This window comes from Anas acuta, chromosome 2 (genome assembly GCF_963932015.1).
Source record: "Anas acuta chromosome 2, bAnaAcu1.1, whole genome shotgun sequence".
Taxonomy (NCBI): domain Eukaryota; kingdom Metazoa; phylum Chordata; class Aves; order Anseriformes; family Anatidae; genus Anas; species Anas acuta.
Window position 1 is genome coordinate 41,511,374 of NC_088980.1, and position 21,088 is coordinate 41,532,461.

General features: G+C 39.6%; 1 protein-coding gene across 13 annotated transcripts in view; it reads right to left on the minus strand.

The window, feature by feature from the left end:
• SLC4A7 (solute carrier family 4 member 7) overlaps positions 1-21,088 on the minus strand; it is an 89,604-nt gene that overhangs the window by 56,854 nt on the left and 11,662 nt on the right. Inside the window, exon 1 of one of the 13 annotated variants that reach the window (XM_068674419.1) lies at positions 18,680-18,717. The exons of 8 other annotated variants lie outside the window; for them this stretch is intronic. Coding sequence is in view for 4 of the 5 variants with exons in the window: in XM_068674426.1 (XP_068530527.1) it covers positions 8,807-8,845 (39 nt within the window). In the remaining variant the exon portion in view is untranslated. Of the gene's footprint in view, positions 1-8,806; positions 9,110-18,679; positions 18,718-21,088 lie in introns of those variants that run through there. 4 more of the 13 variants (XM_068674426.1, XM_068674425.1, XM_068674415.1 and 1 more) reach the window with 4 other exon arrangements.

Sequence of the window (21,088 nt, forward strand, 5' to 3'; positions counted from 1 at the left end):
AAATTCCAGCCAGTATCATAATAAAGACAGGGAGAGGAGACGGGCACAAAACACAACAGCCGGACAGCCTGAAAAAAGGGCTCAGAGCAAATGCTGTCTACAGAAACCTAAAACCATTTAACTTAATGCCAATGAACAGAAACAGTGAACATGAAGTTGTAATGGAAAACCAGAGAACAAATCCACAGATATGCTAAATACCACAGAATTTCCTTTTGCAATGCTCTTGATTTCATCTTATCAAGGATCAGGACGCACATTTCAGGATTGGAATCTTCTTTTAGCTTCACACTCAACAGAAGTGAATCTACTTCACTAAATTAACTAGCAAATTTTTCACGGTTCCAGCAGTTCCCATTCAGAGACCTTGAACACTTTTGCTTAGGAAACTATTCCTGCGTAGGATTTTCTGGCACAAATAAGGAGCTTTTATGAACCAAAGGTTATATATAAAGGGGTGGCAAAAGAGTTAAGCTACACAACTCGAGGGCCTCTTCTAGACAAACAGTTTTGGAAAGATCAAAATAATCAACTGTTCACTCAGCTTTCAGCAAGAGGCTTGTTAACCAGCCACACCCCATCTAATTCATGCTTTTTATGTACAAGGTTAGACAACGGCATTTGCAAGATGATCTTTTCCAGTCGTTTACTACCAAAACCATACCACTCGTCCTGTAAAAGCACAATATTTGAAATACGTAGAGGTTCAAGGACAAGTTTCTTATCTGTGAGTGCTTTCTCTAAATCCATGTAGCACTACACAGAACACATCACTAAAACACACCTTTACACCCTGCCTTTGGCACAAACCTGACAAAGTAACTCAAAATAACTGAGCTGGAGAAATCTCATACTCTCACCTCAGAACTGAGACCAAAGCAACATGAAATTTGCCTCTCTCCAAATGGCTTGCATTTCTTAGAATGCAGTTTTTATTTTCTTTTAACAGCTCACAGCATCCAGCCTCCTGGCAGAACAAGATCTCCCCTTGAACTGCTGCTGCCTGCCCTCATGGAGGGTTTTACCACTTCTACTACCTGTAGTAGCCGGCCAACTGCTGAAGAATGCTGGCCCTGCTCTTCCAGCTCCTGCAGGCAAACCCTTTTTTCTTCCTCCCCTAAGTCAGATTTATCGATCATGAAATCAGATATAAAGAGCTGTGCCAGCTGCTTCCATTTATTTACTTAAATAACTGACTTCATTTCTCAGCTCACCGAACCGCCTTTCCTTGTGGCTGTATGACAGCCAGGCCCACCACAAAGCATCTGGCTGCTCACCACTGCTGGAAGCTGCCCAGTGCCACGTTTTGGTAGCTCAGTGTGGGACCTATAATAATGGTTTTGTGATGAAGAAAAAAAAAAAAAAAAAACTGAATTGGGAGTCTTATAGGGACTGGGAACCCTTACAGTGGTGATATTCACTAAAACTCTCATCTTGGAATCACTCAACAGCACAGTGCTGTGAGTGTAGAGCAGGCCTGTCCTCTCACACCGAAGTGAGGAGGATGAAAATCAACATACTTGTACAGCAGCTGTAAGCAAGAACCCCTCTCCCTACCCCAAAAAAAATCAACATAGCTCCTCAGTCTCTCTAAAATGGGTATCTACTACAGTGTATTACACACCACAAAAACAAAAACAATCACTGACTAGTAGGAAAAGCAGGTTAAAGAATATGAAGATGACCAATGGCTGGCATATACAAGAAAATAAATATTTTCAGATGAGGTTTAAAATGGAGACAGTAACAACTGCCTTCCCATTTGGGGGAAGGTTGTAACAAAAGCAGCTACACCACAGACAACACTAAAAGCAGCTGGCACTATGTAAATAAGCAAGATACAAAATAACACCTAGCACATGGCAGAACTATTTGATGAAAACTAAGGGAGGACTCTGTGGCCTTAAGAAGGGTTTTCAGGGCAGGTGTTACACAGGAGCTCCATTTTGCCACTGCTATACTGCAAGGGCAGAGATGTGGATGAATGTTAGAAATACGAAGTCCTTCATGGCCTAGACCACTACAGATGAGTTTAGGTGTATCTGGTGGGCAGCTGTGTGAAACTGCTACCAGGTCGTATTAATAAAGAAGTGGCAGAAGTTCAGAAAGTATCACAGCATAGGGAGGGGGCATTCCTGCCTCCTACACGCCAAAACAGGATTAAAGAGCCCTTCAGAAGATGCCTTTATAATGTAATCAGCCTCTGCCAGCTCTTTGGTCACTGTCCTGGAGGTAGGGAAAAAACTGTTGCAGGGGGACTCTCAACTCTTACCTTTACTGAAGATGTGTTTTCCAGCACAACGTGGGGGGGAAAGCTAACATGCATAAAGCTAATAGCAAAAGAGGTCTAGAAGCAGCATTAGAAAACTTAAATTAATAATTTGTTGGGGCACCAAATCCATACAGCAAAGCTTTTAACTGCATTGGTAAGTCCATAATGCTACCCAGGAGGAGTGGAGCATCGCTGCTTTCCAATTTCAGTGACCCAAAATTAGAAAGTTACATGCCTGTAGTACACACCACTTTACAGAATCAGATATGCAGGCAAAGGCAGCACATTACTAGAAAACTCAGAAGCTAGAGATAAAAATAAAGATAACTTAGCTGATTAATAATATTTAAGTGTCTTACACTTTGAGAGTGGGAAAAAAAAAACCACTAATATTTGGGAAACTGCTGTCAAAAAAAAAAAACTCTAATTAATCGATAATTAGCTTCATGGTTGCAGTCATATAGCCAGCTGAAGTATCCTAACTTCTATTTTTCTTCCTCCTTAAAAGCCCTTTTAGGATACATGGAAGCTTGCCAGATAGACAGTTTTCTAGCAATAAAGGACAACGAAGTTTTTCTCCCAGTCATTGCACAGACTGCTGCGTGCTGAAAGAAAGTTACACACACACCATGGAAAATTCATGCGCAATACGAGATTCTGTTTGGCCCTAGTAATGTTTTGAAACTGTACTTGCTGAATCCCTTACACCGTGCTATTAATATTTATCATCCTTTGCTTTTAGTAAGAGGTACTTTGCCAACTTCGTACGTACAGAAGCAGCCTTCAAAACCACACCATGTGAAAGTAACGTCTTTTGAGATTAGATTACAGAGAGGCATGCATGCCCTTGCAAACCATTCTATCACTATCTCAAAGTACTCAACATATGCAACGACTCTTCCAAGAATAAACCATTAGCAACCACAAATATCATACATGAGAAAGCGTATCGTTTATAGCCTTTGTTTAGAAAAGCACAAAGCATCATTTTAATGCAACCGTTTGTGATGCCAATAGCAAATCCTGTCATAAGATACTTTTGCCTTAGGTCAAGTAAAAACAAATTTAAAAAAAAATCTAGTAAGTTAAAGTAAGTTATAAAGCTGATTCCAAGCTACTACTGCTTTTTCCTTGCTAAAAATAAAGTCTGTAGGGCATAGGTTTCCAGTAATTATAGATCTACCATGTCAGTTTAAGGCATAAGTGAGAGAAAGCTTTCAGCTGTTGAATCAAAACTTGTTCCCATTTCAGTTATCTTTTCATTTATAAGCCTTTTACAAAGTAAGAAAGTTCAAACAAAGAAAGGTGGGACTGTTTACAGTCAGTCAGCTTCCCCTTCTCAGGCACATAAAGAGGCTGACACTACCTCAGCAAGCATTCCTCTGCAGTTTACCATTGATTTCACATGAAACTTCACGTACAGTAGTGCCACAGATGCCCCAAAACAGCTGACATAGATGAGTCAAAGCAAAATTTAAGACTCACTTCTAACATGTAACTTCTGTTTTTTTCTTAGTAAAGAAACCAAATAACTGAGAGGGAAAGAAGAAACAGCACAAGCAGCAACCCCATCAGCCTTCCAAACTTTCCCCAGCACAAAAATCAAACCCCTTTCAACTGCTGTGAACCAGACAAGACTCTTTTTGGCAGCAGAATCCAGCTACAATTCCTCCTCTGGATTTTCAGATGACTTTCAGATGACTTTTTTCAGTCCAGGAAAATAGAATGAATCCCTTTTTATTGCAGACAAACAAGCATCCAAAAATTACCCACACCTTACTCATCTACCTTCCCAAACATCCGCCTTCATTCAGTACAGTACACTTTCTGAATCTTAAATGTCAACACCACATGTTTCATAAGAGTACTATTTTTAAGAAAACATCAATCCTAAATTACATGAAACGAAGGAAAACAGTCAAGTTTGCAAGGATTAAGTTGTCAACCTCAACTGCAGCATGCGTCAGTTATCATCTAGTGGACTGGCACAAATATGACGCACCAAATATGAAATGTAAAGGCAACTTTCCACTGTCACCTGTGCAAACTCTTCTCGCCATGCAGCTCGCCTAACCTTACGCAGTCACATACACATGACAGACCAGAGGGGCTCACTGACGAACAGCATTACTGAATAGCTGCTTACAAGAGAGCTGTAGATGTACATAACCATGATTAACAGAAAGTGAGAGTCTCTGCACAGGGTAGTTTGCTCTGGGTATTTTGCTCTTCATCCTTTCATCACCAAAACACCACCCATCCAAACCCGCATGCTGTCTCCAAGAAGACACAACAGCAGATGCCTACACAAAGTCTCCAATAAACTTAAAAATCAGTGCGAAAAATTTTAAATGGTTGATCTAGACCTAGGAAGCACAGTCCATCAAACACGTGTTGTTTTTTTTGTTGTTGTTGCATTGTCAGCCCTCAATTTGTTGGACTTGTATTCAGATGTAAACAGCTGATACCTATCACAGTTCCAGTAACAACATAATAAAAGAAAAAGTAAAAGGAAACAAAGAAAAAAATACCAATACTGCTTTAAAAATAAACCTTTAGGTGGAAAAAGAAACTAAAACCTTTATTTTGACCACATCTCACTTAAAAATAACTGAAGAGGAACTATAAAACCTGAATTTGTACTTGTTCTACAGATGTGTGCACAAGTGTGCATGTATGTTCATATATATATAAAAGACTTAATATATAGATGTATAGACACACATCTATTCGTTTTGTCACACTGCTACTGAAATTGTGCAGAATAATTAATAACCAGTAGGGTAACTCATGATAGGTTTTCACAACAGCTGCTCCTATACAGTTTGTTTCAGAAACCTACATTTCTCTTCTAAGCACACTTAACTGTCCACGTAGTCAGGAGATAAAATACATCTCCAATTTACAAAATATATGTATAGCCTCTCATCTACCCATTCAGTCTCCCATAACTGCAAGCTAATAGGCAGTAATACTTCAGAAGGAAGGGGCAAAAAAAGTCAGACAAGACCAGTGTATATCCTAACCTTGTAGGATAGATCTACCAGTAACAGCAACCCTGGAAGTGAATATGGAAAAGAAGCCTGAGAATTAGTATTTTTCTTAATGCCATCTATGACTCCTCTCTAAAGAGCTCGAGGACCATCATTTTACCAGTGGCAGCTGCCAGCACTAGGTCTGTGCTGCAGCTCTTCCGCTGCCACCCTTACAGAGCACTGATTATCCTTTGGTAAAGGGCTTCTGACCTGGTTCACCTGGAGGAACGACTAACAGCAGCACTCGGGAAGTTCTAAATATATTGTTTTACCTCTCTGTCAGACTGATTCCCCTTTTAAATCACAAGTAAGACGAGCCTATGGTGGGGAGGAGGGCAGGCTTCTCCAGTTGCTGACACCTTGAAGGACAGACAGGATGTGAAAACCCAAGTTCTTTCTGAATAGTAGTAAGTGGAGGTATTATTCAGCCTATTAAACAGCTCTAGCAGAGTTAGGGGAATGGCCTATAAATGCATTTTAACTAAGTCATTTGGGCACAGCATCACGTCCACGAGGATACTGTTTCTTCGGAAGTTGCCGAAGCAGCGCCGTGCCACCCGCTCTAAAATAAGCGGATCGACCTGACAGCCACGTGAAAATGCACCGAATAGAACGAGGGCCTGTCCCATTTGTTGGCATGCAATTTTTAGCTGGGCCTGCCCTTTAAATACACACAGGTAAGAATAAAACAAGTAATAATACGCAGACAGAACGTATGCCAGTTTTAAAAGAGGAAGCACACTGTACTAGTGGGTTCTCCTTGGTCCTATGTGCCATGTTTTCATTTGCACAGGAACAGCTGTTTTCCAGATATATATTTCCCCATTATCGTAGCAGTAGCTTTTACCCAAGCACTATAGGCAAGACTCAAGTACAGCTCAAGGGCTTTTGGGTATCATTGCCCCCCCTCAATTCTTCCTGTGGTTATACGATTACTGCCTTACACAACTATCCTCACATGTACGCGGGAACCCCTCCCAGTCTCAGCAATATTCTGAGCCACAAAGGGAAGTTTGGCACTTCGACTTTGGCAATACCACAGCCACAGCGAGAGAGGTTAGGAATATTTAAAGAAGTTTTTCTATCCTACTAATCCTCTAATTAACTGCTCAGCTTATCCTGGTAAATACTGAACTCTCACCAATCCGCTTCTAGAAGACTTACAAAAAAAAAACAAGGAGCTATACAGAGCATCAGTTTTGATATATACGCCCAATAGACATCAGTAGACTTCAACAGACTCTGCAGGAGTTGCATTTTACATTTACTTCTTTGAAACCATACGTGGAGGACAGTAAAGGAAAAAAGTGTATACATGCTACTTAAAAATAATCACCATTTTGGGGAAAAAACAGTTCTAAACATATTGCTATTTTAATACATTTTCCTTCCTGCACCATTGACCATTTGGTGATTATAAATAACTAATGTATAAATAATTTCAGTGGTTCTAGCAGATATTAATCAGGCCACTGTCGTGCTGAGCACCACAACCTGCAAGACAAGCCATGGCCCTGACAAATCAGATAGCAAAAAACACAAGGCCATTTAGTAATCATAACGCAAAAGGAAATGAGAAGAAAAAGAAAAGAAAACACAGAAAAAAGGTTGGTCACAACAGCAACTTGCCTTCAACTATACCACACTGTTTGCCAAAGAACAGGGTTAGAATGAACACAAGAAAAAAGGATGGCTCGATTAATATTATATCAGGAAATGACTAAAATACAAGAGAAAATTAAAATGAGCCCATTTGAGTTCAACCAAATGTCAATTCTGTGAGCTGGAAAATTTACCACTGTGGATAAAGTTAGCAAATAATGTCACCAATCCAACACAAGAGATCAAGTTGCATATTAACAGTCTCGTAGTCATTTTGCAAAGTTGCATTTTATCACTGCCTCACAGCACAAAATTTCATTCAAAAAAAAAAATCATGGCTCCTTTCATTTTTTTTTTTTTACTATGATTTTAGAAAGAATTGAAATCAGTTGCCCAACAGCCAAACAAAGGCTCTTAAGTTTTAAGGCACAACACTGAATGAATACAAACATGAATCAATTTTGAATGAAGCAGTGCTTACTAATATAGTAACCCAAATAGTAACATCTTTGTAACCAGCCACCTCAGTGAAAGAGAATTGAGAGAGAATATACCATTTCTTCTTAAAGGGAAAAAGCACATACTCAATTTTCAAGTCTTGTAGTTGTAAATGAATGACTACTTTAAGTAATAGTGTATTTAACCAGAAATGATGACAATATGCATAAATGCGTAAGCCAGAATGATTACACGTCTTGTTCTTACAATGGTTTAATAAGTGCAAAATATTAACACACCACCCAAGACTTCCTTAAACGTTGCGTTTCACTAAGAGAAATCTAGCAGCTACTTCAACTCACATTTTGTCCCCTTCCTCTCTTAGCTGAGTACACAGGAAACTGAGCTTTGCCGAGCCTTCTAAAAGCTGAGAGATTTCCTTCAGGTTTTATGTCAGCTTTAACTAGTCCCTGTTTAAATAACAGTCCCTACCAACGTGTCTATGCCTGAGATAGCTCTGTGCTGAGTTCAAAGCAGAACCACAAAGGAAAACAGAAGTTACCATACTACAGAGCCTAGCAAACAAGTCAATGAGATGCATCCTAACGTGTGCAAGTGAAACCCTTTTTTATTATGCCCACAAGAGGAAAATGGAAAATTCAGTGGCCTCCTCATAAAATTTACATAAAATAATTCAGAGACCTTTAAAGCTTTATAGCTGAGGAAAATTCCACCCCATAGATTTTAGTTTCCAGGGAACTGTAGAGTAGTAAACCCTGTTACACACTGCATTGCAGGTAAATGGCAGTGATAAAGATGATCCATACAGGAGCAGAGCAATACCTCATAGCACCAGCATTAAACTTTGCTGCAGAAACCTGGGGGGGGGGAGGGTTACAGCTTTCCCACTGAAGTTACAAAAACACACCCCCATGACCATTTTACCCCAGGGACAAAAATCACTGTCTGCCTTTTTTTTTTTTTGGGGGGGGAGGGGGGGGGGGGAAGGGAAGGGACAGGGGGGACACGAACAACAGGGGGGTGTCAAAAGGAGCAATCAGTACACTATTTCAAGAACCATTCAGAGAAACGTCCCTGCTATGCTTGTACAGAATTATTCATAAAGCCACAGCTGGCAACTTTCAAATTAAGAAAAGCTGGCTCTAATTAACACACACACACACACATATCCACTCTCCCAATCTGGTAGTACACTCCTCTGATTGCACAAGCACCTTTTCCTTCTGGATTAAGCCAGTTCCTACACTTAAGCAACTCCAGTTACACAGAAAATGTCTTCCACCCTACACAACTGTTTCCAGCACTACTTCTCCCCCAGATCTTTCCTTCACTAACAAGCCCAAGGCAGCAGACACCACTCTGAGGCAGCTGCCAAAGTGCCGCTCGCACCACCGCACACTCGCGCCGTTATGAAGCTGGGCAGCTGCTGGTTACGTACCGGCTGCATTTTCCTCCCCGGATGAGCTCCTTCTTCCATGCTAAGGCGTGAACCGGCGACTGTCCTTGCGGGAGAGGCCGGGAGGAGCCGAGGAAGCAGCTCCCCAGCCCCGCAGCCAATGGCCACCTCGCCAGCCTCTCATCCCCCGGGCCGCTGAGTGCGGCCGCCTTCCACTCCCGCCTGGAGAAGGCCAAAAAAGGAGCTCACGCGCGGCTCCAGACTTCGCTTTTTCTGCATCAACGGCAGCTGAGGACAGCTCCAAGGTTAGGTGGTTGCGCTGCTCCAAGACTTCAGCAGCACAGCGAAATGCAAGCGGCAGGACCTCGCTGCCCAGAACGGAGAAGCTCCCACGTCAAAACATCTGCTAAGTGTGTTTATAGCCCCGATATCGACCTCTCTCTGAGTGCTCATTCCAAAGCAGTTTTTTTTGACAGAAGCCATATATCCTCATTCTGCAAAATAAACTAGGATTACTAAAAAAAATCCTCTTTCTTTTTTTTACTTTTTAAGGGGTAAAACAGCCGTGCTGCTAGCACTGATTAATTTCCTATCTTTTTTCCAGAACAGCACGGCCCTCTGGTTCAGGTATGCTGAGTAGCAAAACTTTCTCTTTTCTTAAACCACCTTCAGAAAAATGCACCCCACATCTCCAGCAGACTAAATTCGAAGCTTTACTTCACTCTACCCCTCTTCATCACCGACATACCTTAAGATCTGCGTTCCATCATAGAACACGCAGGCAAATGGGCTCCCAAGGGCATTCTCCATAACCCCACCTTCACTTCACACCATCACATTTCTTATTTCTCACCCCCCCTTCATTCCTGCTTCTCACCTGACAAGCAGCCTAGTAACAAAGCCAGACTAGTGCCCCCCAACCAACCAAAGACCAAGTTGGTCAGGACAAAACAAAGAGGGTACTGTTCATAAATTTGGGGTGCATGTCACCAGGGAAATAAATATTGTGCATCTGTGGAGGGATTAATCACCTGATGAGTTCAGAAATCAGACGAGCACATTCAGTTCCCCTCACTGACTTACTCCATCCAGAAAATTCTCCAGCCACAGACTAATAAAAATCTTCTCAGACAGCACTGATAGGAGTTTAAAAGCAGTTTGCTCCCATTTCTGTAAATATATGTTCACTCTAACAGGTGTGTGTCAATCTTTTCCCTTCCAAGCTATCGATGACCCCCTCTGCCGCTATGTGTGAATGACTAAAACTAAGAGATTCATATAGGAAGAATCAGGCTACACAAGACTAGCAGATATCTAGCAGGTATCCTAGCTGCTAGTTCTCTCATCTGAGCTTAGCATCCTCCGCCAGACCTATTCTGTTCCTGACACACACCTGGCTTACCCAGATCTTCAGCTCCAATACTGAAATGGCTATGCTGAATTGTATTTGGGGTGGCTCTCCCATATTTTAAAGCAGTCTTCCTTAGCAAGAACCCATACTACAAGTATTTTCATTTCTACAGAGAGTGCAAAGTAGGTTTGTTCGTGGGCAGGTGGTTTGTATTCCTTTGGGACAGAATATGGTTGGGGCAGGGGAAGCACAGGTGTGGGTTTTTTTTTTGTGTGTGTGTGTGTGTTTTTGTTTTTTTTTTTAATTTGTTAAGTTTTTTGTTGTTGATTCAAGTTTTAGAAAGAATACTTGCTTGATTTAGAAAGACAAACAATCACTGAAGCAGTTTATTGAAATGTTTTTCTAGTCTGTAGTCAAACAACTCCTAGTTGACAGTCATTCACTCTTGGAACAGAACACCCAGAAGCTTTATCCATTAAAAAAATAAAAAGAAAGAAAACAAAGAACATGTGCATGTAGAGCCACGCTCAAAGTCCAGCATTATAAAGAATAAGCAAGTCTTTTTCAGACAGATTCAGGTTTTCAAGTTTTTAAGACTCATACCAAAATATCTTGTGGATAAAGTCCTCTATTACTGAAGTAAATACCAGAGGAAAGTTTTAGTTCAGCTGGAGAATAACACAGTAACTTCCAACTGCAACTGTCTCAACATGCTTAACTACTCTAAAACAAATTGTAGACAAATACACTCAGAATTATCATGTCCTTGAACACGCTCAGTGACAACGCTGTGAGAACTCAGAGCAAAACTATTTGTACTGCAGCAATATTTCAACCATACACTTGATGTTCCAAAAGGACCCTTACAAAGTATGAGAGCTTTTAAAAATAAAAACAATTATAATTTATAGAAACAAGTAGCTATCATCAAACAGACATTTTGTCCATCAGTCTTTTCCTTCCTAATTCTCACTTCAATACCGCTGCAAGTTGCACTTATTTCAGCTTATCTCCAGCTATAAAAGCACTTTTTTTTTTGAAAAACAGGTCAAAAATATAATTGTGTATATTTGTATAACAAATATGTATGTATATACTTTTCTCCAGAATGAAAAAGATTTTGCCTGAGCTTCTCGTTCTCTGCAGAAGATTAAATCTTTCCACAAGCAATGTACAGCCCATGATTTCCTCATAGGCACCGCAGGCTTCCATTAGAGATTCCTTCAAAAATCAACTAGAGATTCCTCCAAAATCAATTCCAAATTGCTTCAGAATCAACTAAGATGGACTAATTCCTCAGTCTCTGTTAACCATGTGATAGAAAGCAGAGCACTTTACAATGGATTATAAGAGCAATTTTTACGTCACTTATTACAACTGGTTTCTGGATCAATCTATCAGAATAGGCCTTATAGCATATTACAGCAACACCACCATCGACACAGCAGCAAAAGAAAATGAAGTACATATTAAAATACTTAACCACAAGAGAGTAAAATTATACCTCCCAAGGAGGCTTTTTTTTTTTTTGGATAGGGAAGCATTGAGAGAGGAGGCAGGAAGCTGGGGGATGCAGATGACACAGGCAAATTCTAAGACAAACTGTCTGATGTTAGTATATCAAATACCAAATACCATCAAATACTGTGGCTTTGTTCAGCTTCTTCATTAAATGGAAACCTATTAACACATTAAAAGGAACAGCTTCATATGAGTTTTCTGTAGCAGATATTTAATATAAACCACTCCTCTAAGCAGACATTAATATCCTTGCAAGGAAATATAGAACCCTTTGTAGGCAGTGGCTCATCATTTAATGAAATAAAGTCCTCCATAAGAGTAAGTGCTTGCCTGCCTACAAGTGTTTCTCAGAACACAAATTTCCACCTAACAGCTAGTTCCCAAGAGGTGCATCTGCTCAGCACGCTTCAGCTTGCTTCAGCTGGTATCAGCACGTACGCACGGTCCTGAGTGTTTACAAAAACAGAAGTATTCAGTGCTGATATTCTCTGGTGTGCTGCCCCACTAGTGAACTTTGGGATTTCTCAGGCTGCCACAAACCACTGGGATTAGGAGAGCACGAGGCAGACTGCGGGCTGAACTCTTGTGACATTACACAATTACACATCACTCTGAGAGATGCAAACTTGTTATCTACAGAGGATACCGCTGAAGGCTGTAATTTGAATAGTCATCCCCACGTTGCATGTACTACTTTGGGAATCATCCTGCAGTCCTGATTTGCATACATAACGAAGCTGAAAAAAATTTACATGTCAAATTTTAGAGTACCTTATTTCTGGACTCAAAACCACCCTCCTGTAGAGACAGATGGAAGAAGTTCACCGTGTTCAAACAGAACACTACCAACAATTTCACTTCCGCATGTATCAGTGTGTGGTCACCATGAAAGCAGCACTGAGCTAAGCCAGGGCTTTGGGGAGCGAGGTTTTAGTTTTGAGCAAAAGGAGGGGGATGCTTTCCAAATCCAAAGCTACTCACTTTACAGCTATGACACATCCCTCACCAGGTGCTTTTACGTAGATTCATTTCCAGGCATTTTGGTAGCATTTTTGACAAATATTCTATTTATTTTTTTCCTTTATCTTAGCCTTCCATTGCCACCCAAGTCTACAAGAGCTTTATTATAAACTGTTTCAACACTACTAGGACAATCTAACCAAGGTCATATGTTTAAGTGTTCTAAAGTCACTTGTACAAACACCAAACATTCATCTCCTAGAGTTACAGATGGCACTGAAGCAAACGGCAGATGAGTCCAGATATAAAGCCTCATAATATGGGACAGGGAACTCTATCCGCTTTGCACGGAGATTCTTTTTAAGTACGTGCACACAAACCCTAACAGAAGATCCTCAGGCAGGAAAACAAAAAAGGAAAAATAAAAAAGGGTCAAATTATCCAGTTAAAACACTCTCCAAATACAATCATATCAAACTATACCCACATCGGAAAGTTCCTAACACAGTTCTCTTTAAATTAATGCTGTAAAATTTGAGGAGTGATTGTTCACCTCCATGCCATAGGGAAGTAGATCACGAATCTCACCAATCCGAATGAATTCAAGGCCTAACTTTTCACCTTCAGCTCTCCCTGTTTCTTGAATTCTCCTTTTTTCATACAATTGCATCCCAAATGAATGTATTTGTAATAATTCACTGACAACACCTTTACAGCGATGAAAAATCATTACCTACAAATCAAAGCTCAGCAACTGTAACGGGAAGGTAAGGCAATGTATTCAATGTGCATAGAAGGACCGATAAAGCGGATGGTAGCAGCACTGCATGTGCTCAGCCCACATTTCTCTTTAAAAATGAGAAGGACAGAAAGGAAGTGAAATTCTAACCCTGTTCGTGACCACTGCAACGTGAACAAGGGCAGAACTGTGCCATTTCTAGCATCCCAAGTGGTATATCATGCACCATCCACATGTTGTCAGCTGCAGATTGTTTTAATATAAAATACTTTGCACATATCATAACTCCCAGATATGCCGAGGACTTCAGGTCATCCAAAATCTCCATTTATCATGAATATCAGTCAGACTACTCCCACTGTTACCTGCTTAGTGTCATCTGGTTAGCAATGTGTTAGCAAGCCTCCACCATGCCAAATCCCCAGTGACCAAAACAGAAGTCCTAGCAATCCAGGTGTATTTTATTAACAAGGCAGAGAGTAAGAGAAAGTTGCAATTCCCTTTCCTGCAATAGGGCTGGCAGTCATCTGAACCAACAATGCTCCAGGTCAGGGAACATATCCAGCAGAAAATCAGCCCTAAGAGCATTTTGCTGCTCCAGCTGTGAAGCAACCAGCTACCGAGTGTACATCATTGAAAGCTATATAGCTGAGCTCGTCTTTTTCTTTTTAAGAACAAAAGAGAAAGCATCTCATTTTCTGATGTACTATGAAATGTAACGTTTTTGCTGTGCCTGACTAGGAAGCCCTGGGAGAAGCCAGTTCAAAAGTAAGGTGTAGATTCTAACACACCAGATACGTGTATGCCACTGTAAATGGTGTGCATTTTATAGGAGAGCTCAACTGGCAGTACATAAGGGAAAAAAGTTCAGAACTCTCTGGCAGAGATGTAAAATATAGCTAAGAAAGAAAACCTACCTCTTTTAAATCTACTGCATCCTTCATGTCAACAACAATTACAACATTTAATACTTTATTGCAATTTTCTTTTTTTTGTATAACCATGTAAAAGGATCTACAATATAGTACTTCCAAGACAGGCGCACTCATACTCTTCTGGAAAAAAAAAAAAAAAACTAATGCTGTAGGCCTGTTATGGAAAACTCATAACTTGAGGGGCTATTTAATAAAAATGGTTTAACGCACTCAACATGTGGCAGGCAAATTATTTGTTATCTGATTTGTTTAACAAACACTTAGAACTCCCTAATTCAGAGAACACTATCACTTAAACAGAGTTTGCATGGGAGTTCTAACCAGTCAACAACTACACAAAAAAGTGCCTTCTGAAAAAGTTACCCAAAAAATTAAAGGAGAGACCTTTTCACCCCTTTTGAAATAAACAGAAGTTTTCTGTCTTGTTAATACAGCAGTAAGACCACAGCTTAATCAGTATGCCACCACTCAGTGGCACAAATACGAGCTTCAAGGAAAGGCTGATTTCAAGTTAAATTAGGGGATGGAACAGAATTTACTTAGGCTTTTGGCTTTTACGCTGACTTCCAGAAGACAGACGATGACCTAGTCTTGTATAGGGTCTACCCATAAAAGTTTTACCACTATGGTTTTCTTATACAGCAAACTTGAACTTATAGAGTAAGCCTGCACCGTGCTTTCTGAGATGCAAACATAGCAATTCTGATAGAGCCTTGGGAACTCTGAACCTGGCTTCAATATATCAATCATGCCCTTCAGCAGTACAAACTCTTCTTCTGCATTCTCTGCCAGAACTGAAAAGGAGATTCAACAGCTTTAAAACGTCCTTAGGAACATAAGCGACCCCATTAAAAATCAGAAAACTACAACACACAGTAAACCAAACATTAAAAGAAATACATAAAATACATCACCCAGACAGGAAACCTAAAAGAAAAGACTTTCCAGAAACATGAATCAAATATGCTATACCTTCAAGCACTTTACCCAGACATTTGTAATTCGGGATATTATAACTAATAGGGAAGTTTCAAATACTGGAGAAAAAAATGCAAGGGTTCAATCTAGACAATGGCAACTACATGTCTCAGCCAAACTACATTTCTACAAACTTCAGATGAGGGAGAGTAGCGGAATCAAAAATTTCATGGCATTTCTAATCATTTTGACATCAAGTCTGCAGAGTAAGTATTTCTGATAACATCAAATCTGTAGGGAAGCCACCCATGCACACAGCAGACAAGATTTGCTTTTACTGTGACATGTAAAGACGACCAACTACAGTTTAAAGCCTTGTGGGTAAGTTACTACATCACACAAGCTTCTGCAATCAGGTATCTTAATCACATATGCACAAATATAACTTTAAATTTTTAACCCATTTTTTTTGGGGGGGGAGGGATGGGTTAGGGAGAACAGGGACACTTTCATTCCAGTGTTTACTGGATGAGATATGAAAAGAAACAAAATATGAGATATATGAATTTGAATATACCTGTCCTCTAGGCAACTCCTCATGTTTTTAATGATAATTTTTCATTTGCCTAGATTATAATCATATTATAAAAATAACCACCACCACCCCCTTGTTGTTTTTATTTATTTATTTATTTAATATACACAGCCTTATGCTGTTTTAGTCAGGGCACACTTAAATGAACCTATCCACCGGATTCTTTGCTGTTATTCATGTACTTCTTCACAGAACTGACTGCAGAAAAACTTAACTGTCAGTAAATCAGGCTAGGAAAGTACCACAGAACAGCATATTGTTTATTCTCTACATCAGAAATTTTTACAATCAAACAAGTTTGTACTGCATCCTAGCCTTAATCAAATGAGATTGTGTCTTTAAGATGATAGGGCACTCATCTTCAGTAGAAAATGGTGCCTTTTATTTAAATTGAAATTGCCTTTGAATAAGATTAGATATTTGGGGCAAGAAGACATCATAGCTTTTGGTGATCTTAATATTAATTTCAGAGCTAGTGACTGGGATGTAATTGATTTAAATAAAAACACTTCATCTGGTTTTAACAACCTTTAACAGAGTTCCTCAAACCAGGTTTCTGAAATACCAATCCTGGGAATTTCAATCAGTTTTCATTGTTAAGCATCAAAAATTAATGCTAGCAAAAGTATTTTAAAAAAGAATACAAAGCAAAATTATTCATGTATAATGAGACAAATAGAGATTTTAAAGTATTTACAGCTATGTCATCTCTCTCCAAAAGCAGTTCTTATCTGAGGTTTCTGTGCATTGACATAGGCTCAAAGAAAGGGTAAGGCACCTCCTTCTCTCTGGGACAGAGCAACAGTGCCAAAAAGAAGCTCTCCTGCCAAGGGAAGACTGAAGTGCAGCTCAGTCTAGAATTACAACATTCATACCAGGACACTAGGGGGAACTTGAAAGCACTCCACTTGAAAAATCACTTGTATATGCTGATGCTGCCATTAACCCCAAAATTTTCACTCAAGTTGCTTTTACTGGAAGCTTATGAAACTACAGGAAAAAAAAGTCATCGGGACTTTTAAAGAAAGCAAAAAACAAAAGCTGAACGAAGATGACATTTTTTCAGACTGAGGCTGCAACTTCCACACGGGTAATATACAGTCAGACGCTGTAATTGGGGGGAAACACAGGATTCCAATAATTTTAAAAAGGAAATTACTATGCAATACTACAGAGCAATCATCACGCTCTCTATTCTTCCAGCCTTTTCTATTGAAGGAAATCATCAAACTGCATGCTCAAACATAGGCCTATTAAAGAAGCATGTTTAACAAAAAGCAATTGAAAAAGACTGCAAAGCATATTTACACTTACTGATTAGGAAATGAAACAATGAAAGCAGCCTAAAGGAAAGTACAGTCTATGTATTTGAAGCTTGTTCCCATTTTTGACTGACCCCATAAAGTAACTGGATTTATGATAGCATGTAACAACTTTTATTAGCAACTTGTAGACATTCATACACACATGTGCTTTCCTAATCAGCATCATCAGTAACACGTCCAACAATAGAGGTATTGGTACCACAATAGCAGGCTTCCAGAACCACTGTGTCAGCAGGCTTCACCTCTAGTCTGGGTCTTAGTTTGAATTTAGAAGATAAACCCTCATGTCTAAAAGCTCTGAAAGAATTAAGTAGCATTAGGAGACAAAGATAGACATGCAAGTTTGAAAGATGCCGTTAGCAGCATTCACAGACTAACAGTTTGTAAGCAGAAGAATGGGATAAGGAAGAGGGTGGTGGAATAGAGAGTTCATCAGTTTCCTGAAACTCAACCCTTTTCTTTAATTTTTTTTCCTACTTTTATAGATCTACAATCTTTACTGACATGTTAAAATAGTATTGTATTTCGTAGTTAAGCCTTCTCAAAGAAAAAAAAAGTTAATTATTTGCATATTTTCTAGGTGTTGTGAACTTAACTCTAGCCTTTTTCACTAATGCTCCTCAATACAACTGTCAAACTGCATATTAATAGAAAGCGCAAGTATATAGGGAACACATCTGTGCTTACACCACTAAAAACTGAGCATCCTTCATGTTTTGTATCCATTCTAAAGCATCGACTCAAATACACTCTCTCGATCACCATCTTCATCACCAAGATTTTCTGAATCAAAAGCAATAAGGATGCAACATTTTAAGAAAATCCCTTAAATTATTTTTATTGAAAGTTTATGAAACTACGGAATAAAATTCTATCAACACTTTTAAAGAAAACAGAATACAATGCTGATTCTCAGAATTTTCCAGAGAAGAGATCAAACCCAGAAGCCTCTCCTTATGATCGTGTGTAATTCTGTTATTCTCAATTAACATTCACACAAACAAGCACTCTGAAGTCGCTGTATTGTTCAGCCCATCAAGGGCTTCACAATAAGGTTATTAAAAAGCCACTGAAGGAGGGCAGCAATCAGTGTAGTTACAATTTTTAACAGCGTGATACTAACTGATGATCTAAGAACATAATTCTCCCTTCTTATACCCACTTGTCAATCAGGAACCACTCTACAAATGCATCATGAGCAGGCCTTGAAGCACAGGTTCCCTACTGCAGTAACAAACAAAAAACCCACACCAGTAAGCATTTAAAACCATATGCTTCACTCAGCCTTCAGCTGCAAAGGAAGACAAGCTGCTCTATGCTCTAGACCTCTCTGTTCTGCTGTAGCTGTGTGCTGGGTGGCACGTTCTGCAAAGAAAACCCTTGCTTGTTGCTCTGTCCCTCACGTAGGGTCCTGGTTACAGGACCACATCCAATTATTCAGTTTCAAGCAAATAATTCTGGCACTGTTTCATTACATCTAGTCTCTGAACATCTGTAACAAAAACATTATCCCCATTAATTAAGCTTCTGTCAAACTACTTGCTATTAATATGTTTAATACATTAACTTACGTGATCAGTGGGGTACACTAACGAAGACAAACAGCTTTCCCATCTACGAAGAGGTCCATGATCAACCACACCAAGAGCTCTGCTGCTTTAGCACTGTGCAAGCTCCTTTAGAGTGTAACTTTTTGACTTCCAACAAACAGTTTGGTTTTGGCTTTGAATTTTCTATGGTTTGGATTGGTTTAGGATTTTCGACCTATCAGATATGATACAGAGCACATAACTTCTTTGAAACTTTCATCCACACTGGTGAAACAAATTTAGAGCTCCACCACTGATGACTGCTTCAAAGCATGATCACTATGCATACTAACGTCAAACAGCATTATTTTTGTAAGTTCTTCCATTTCTGGAGCTTCTTCTAAGAAGATTCCTTTCTTGGGACCTAAGCAGTTTAGAAACATGTTCCTCTCAGTAGCACAGATAGGACAAGCCATGGAAAACCAAATTTTAAAAAGCTTACATCCAGGAGATAATTCTGTTTTCAGTACTATCTGCCTAAAATCAGTACACCAGAAAGCTGCTTTGGGTCTCTGTCTAGTTACTAAAGAAACAAAGAAGGCACTTCACTCAGACCTTAGCAATTTATGCCGAAGTATATTTTCAGATATATAAGAAGCAATAGATTTAGGTATATACAAAGCAATATGTAACACAGAAGTAGAATTGAACGCACTTTTTCCCACTTTAGCTGACAGGCACTTGTCCACAGCCACCAAGAGAAACTTCTCTCCAGTGCCGCAGCACCAGCCATTGCCAGTCCTTGCAGGTACACAGATTTTTCACAGTCCCAGAACACATTTTCTACAGGAGGCATCTCATGGGAATCCTTCCACATCAGCGCGTACAGACTCACTGCTCACACAGAGCAGTGCACTCAGTGACAATCCAATTCCTTTGAGGCCGTCTATCAATAGATGAAGTCATGGATAAAAGCCAAAGTTCATTCTAACAAAGAAAAGCACCACATATTTTATGGCAAAGCTGGAAACCAAAACAAGCAGGGGAAAGGGAGAAGATGACCCTTGTCAAGGCATACCCAAAACTCATTTCTGTTCATAGCTGTTACGTACGAATTTCCCAAGGAATCACTGAAATGTTCCTTGGCCATGAGGGACTACAGAAGGACACAAATAGGCTCCCCTTCACCCCACATCACTTTTCACAAACAGCCTCTTCCTTGAGCATTATCTTATTGGTTCCCATATAAGCAATAGGAGCCTAAAAGCGGTTCCTTGGTTCCTCTCCTCTCTTCCTCCCTGTTTTTCACTTCAGGAATGATAATGGATTCCAAACATGTTTATCAATGACCTGTTAGTGAAACATGAGGCTCACACAACACAATTATTTTGAAATACAGATCTACAGGAGACCATTTCTCAAACTTAAGACTGCATTCATTCTTTAACAACCTTCTCCACACCTTCTTCCATACAAATATAGTACATCTTGTAGGTACACACACAAACACACACACAATCCATTCATCAGTAAGAGTCACGACGTGACCTTCTCACTAAATAGTGCAGAATATTATACCTATTAATAGCATTTGAATTTTTGCAGTAACACATGAGACAAGAAAGGCAGTTTCTCCTGCCTTCACCCAAAAGGTTGTTTTATACTGCAAGACAACTGAAGCATGAGAAAGGTTCTCCGTAACTTGGTCATAACATATGAAACTATTTACATTCTTGTGCCACATCACCTGGTACAACTGATCCTCAGGACTTGAAAAGAAATAGCAGCAATGCAGAAGTCACAAGACAGAAGCCAGCGTATCATCTTGGAAGCATGTGCTCTTTATTCTTAGAGTGAAAACTTATGCACATTGTATACAAACACCACACTCCCTGAAACAAACATGCATGCAAATACAGGTATCCTTTCTGTCACTTCCAAAAGTACTCAGATACAGTTACATATTTCAGTAAAAGCGAGCAAAGTTAACATAGCAAACTACTTTCCAAAATAAGTGTATGCTGAATAAAAACTCTGGTTACATTTCTTTAAAATTTAAAATGTAAGATCTTTATATAGTGTCAGCAGTTCGTGCAGGTAATGGATAGCAAGACCAATGCCAAGATGATAACTGGCTGATGCTCTTCCTTTTTCTACAGGTATACATTGGCAGCTTTGAAATCTCAAGAGTTCACGCATAAATCGAAGTTTTTAATACTTTCCCTTGTATTTACAATTTAACTTTCCAATAACTGTTTTGTACACTTCATTAATAAGCTGAAGCACGTCTCTCCATCCTATCATTATCTAACCATTTGCAATTCAACCAAATATTAATTACAAGAATATATGCCTGCTTAAACTCCCTTCTGGTATCTGACAATGGCAGGCAAGCCCAGCAATGTTAATAAGATCAAGCTGAACAAGGAAAAGATTGCTGCTACTCTTGGG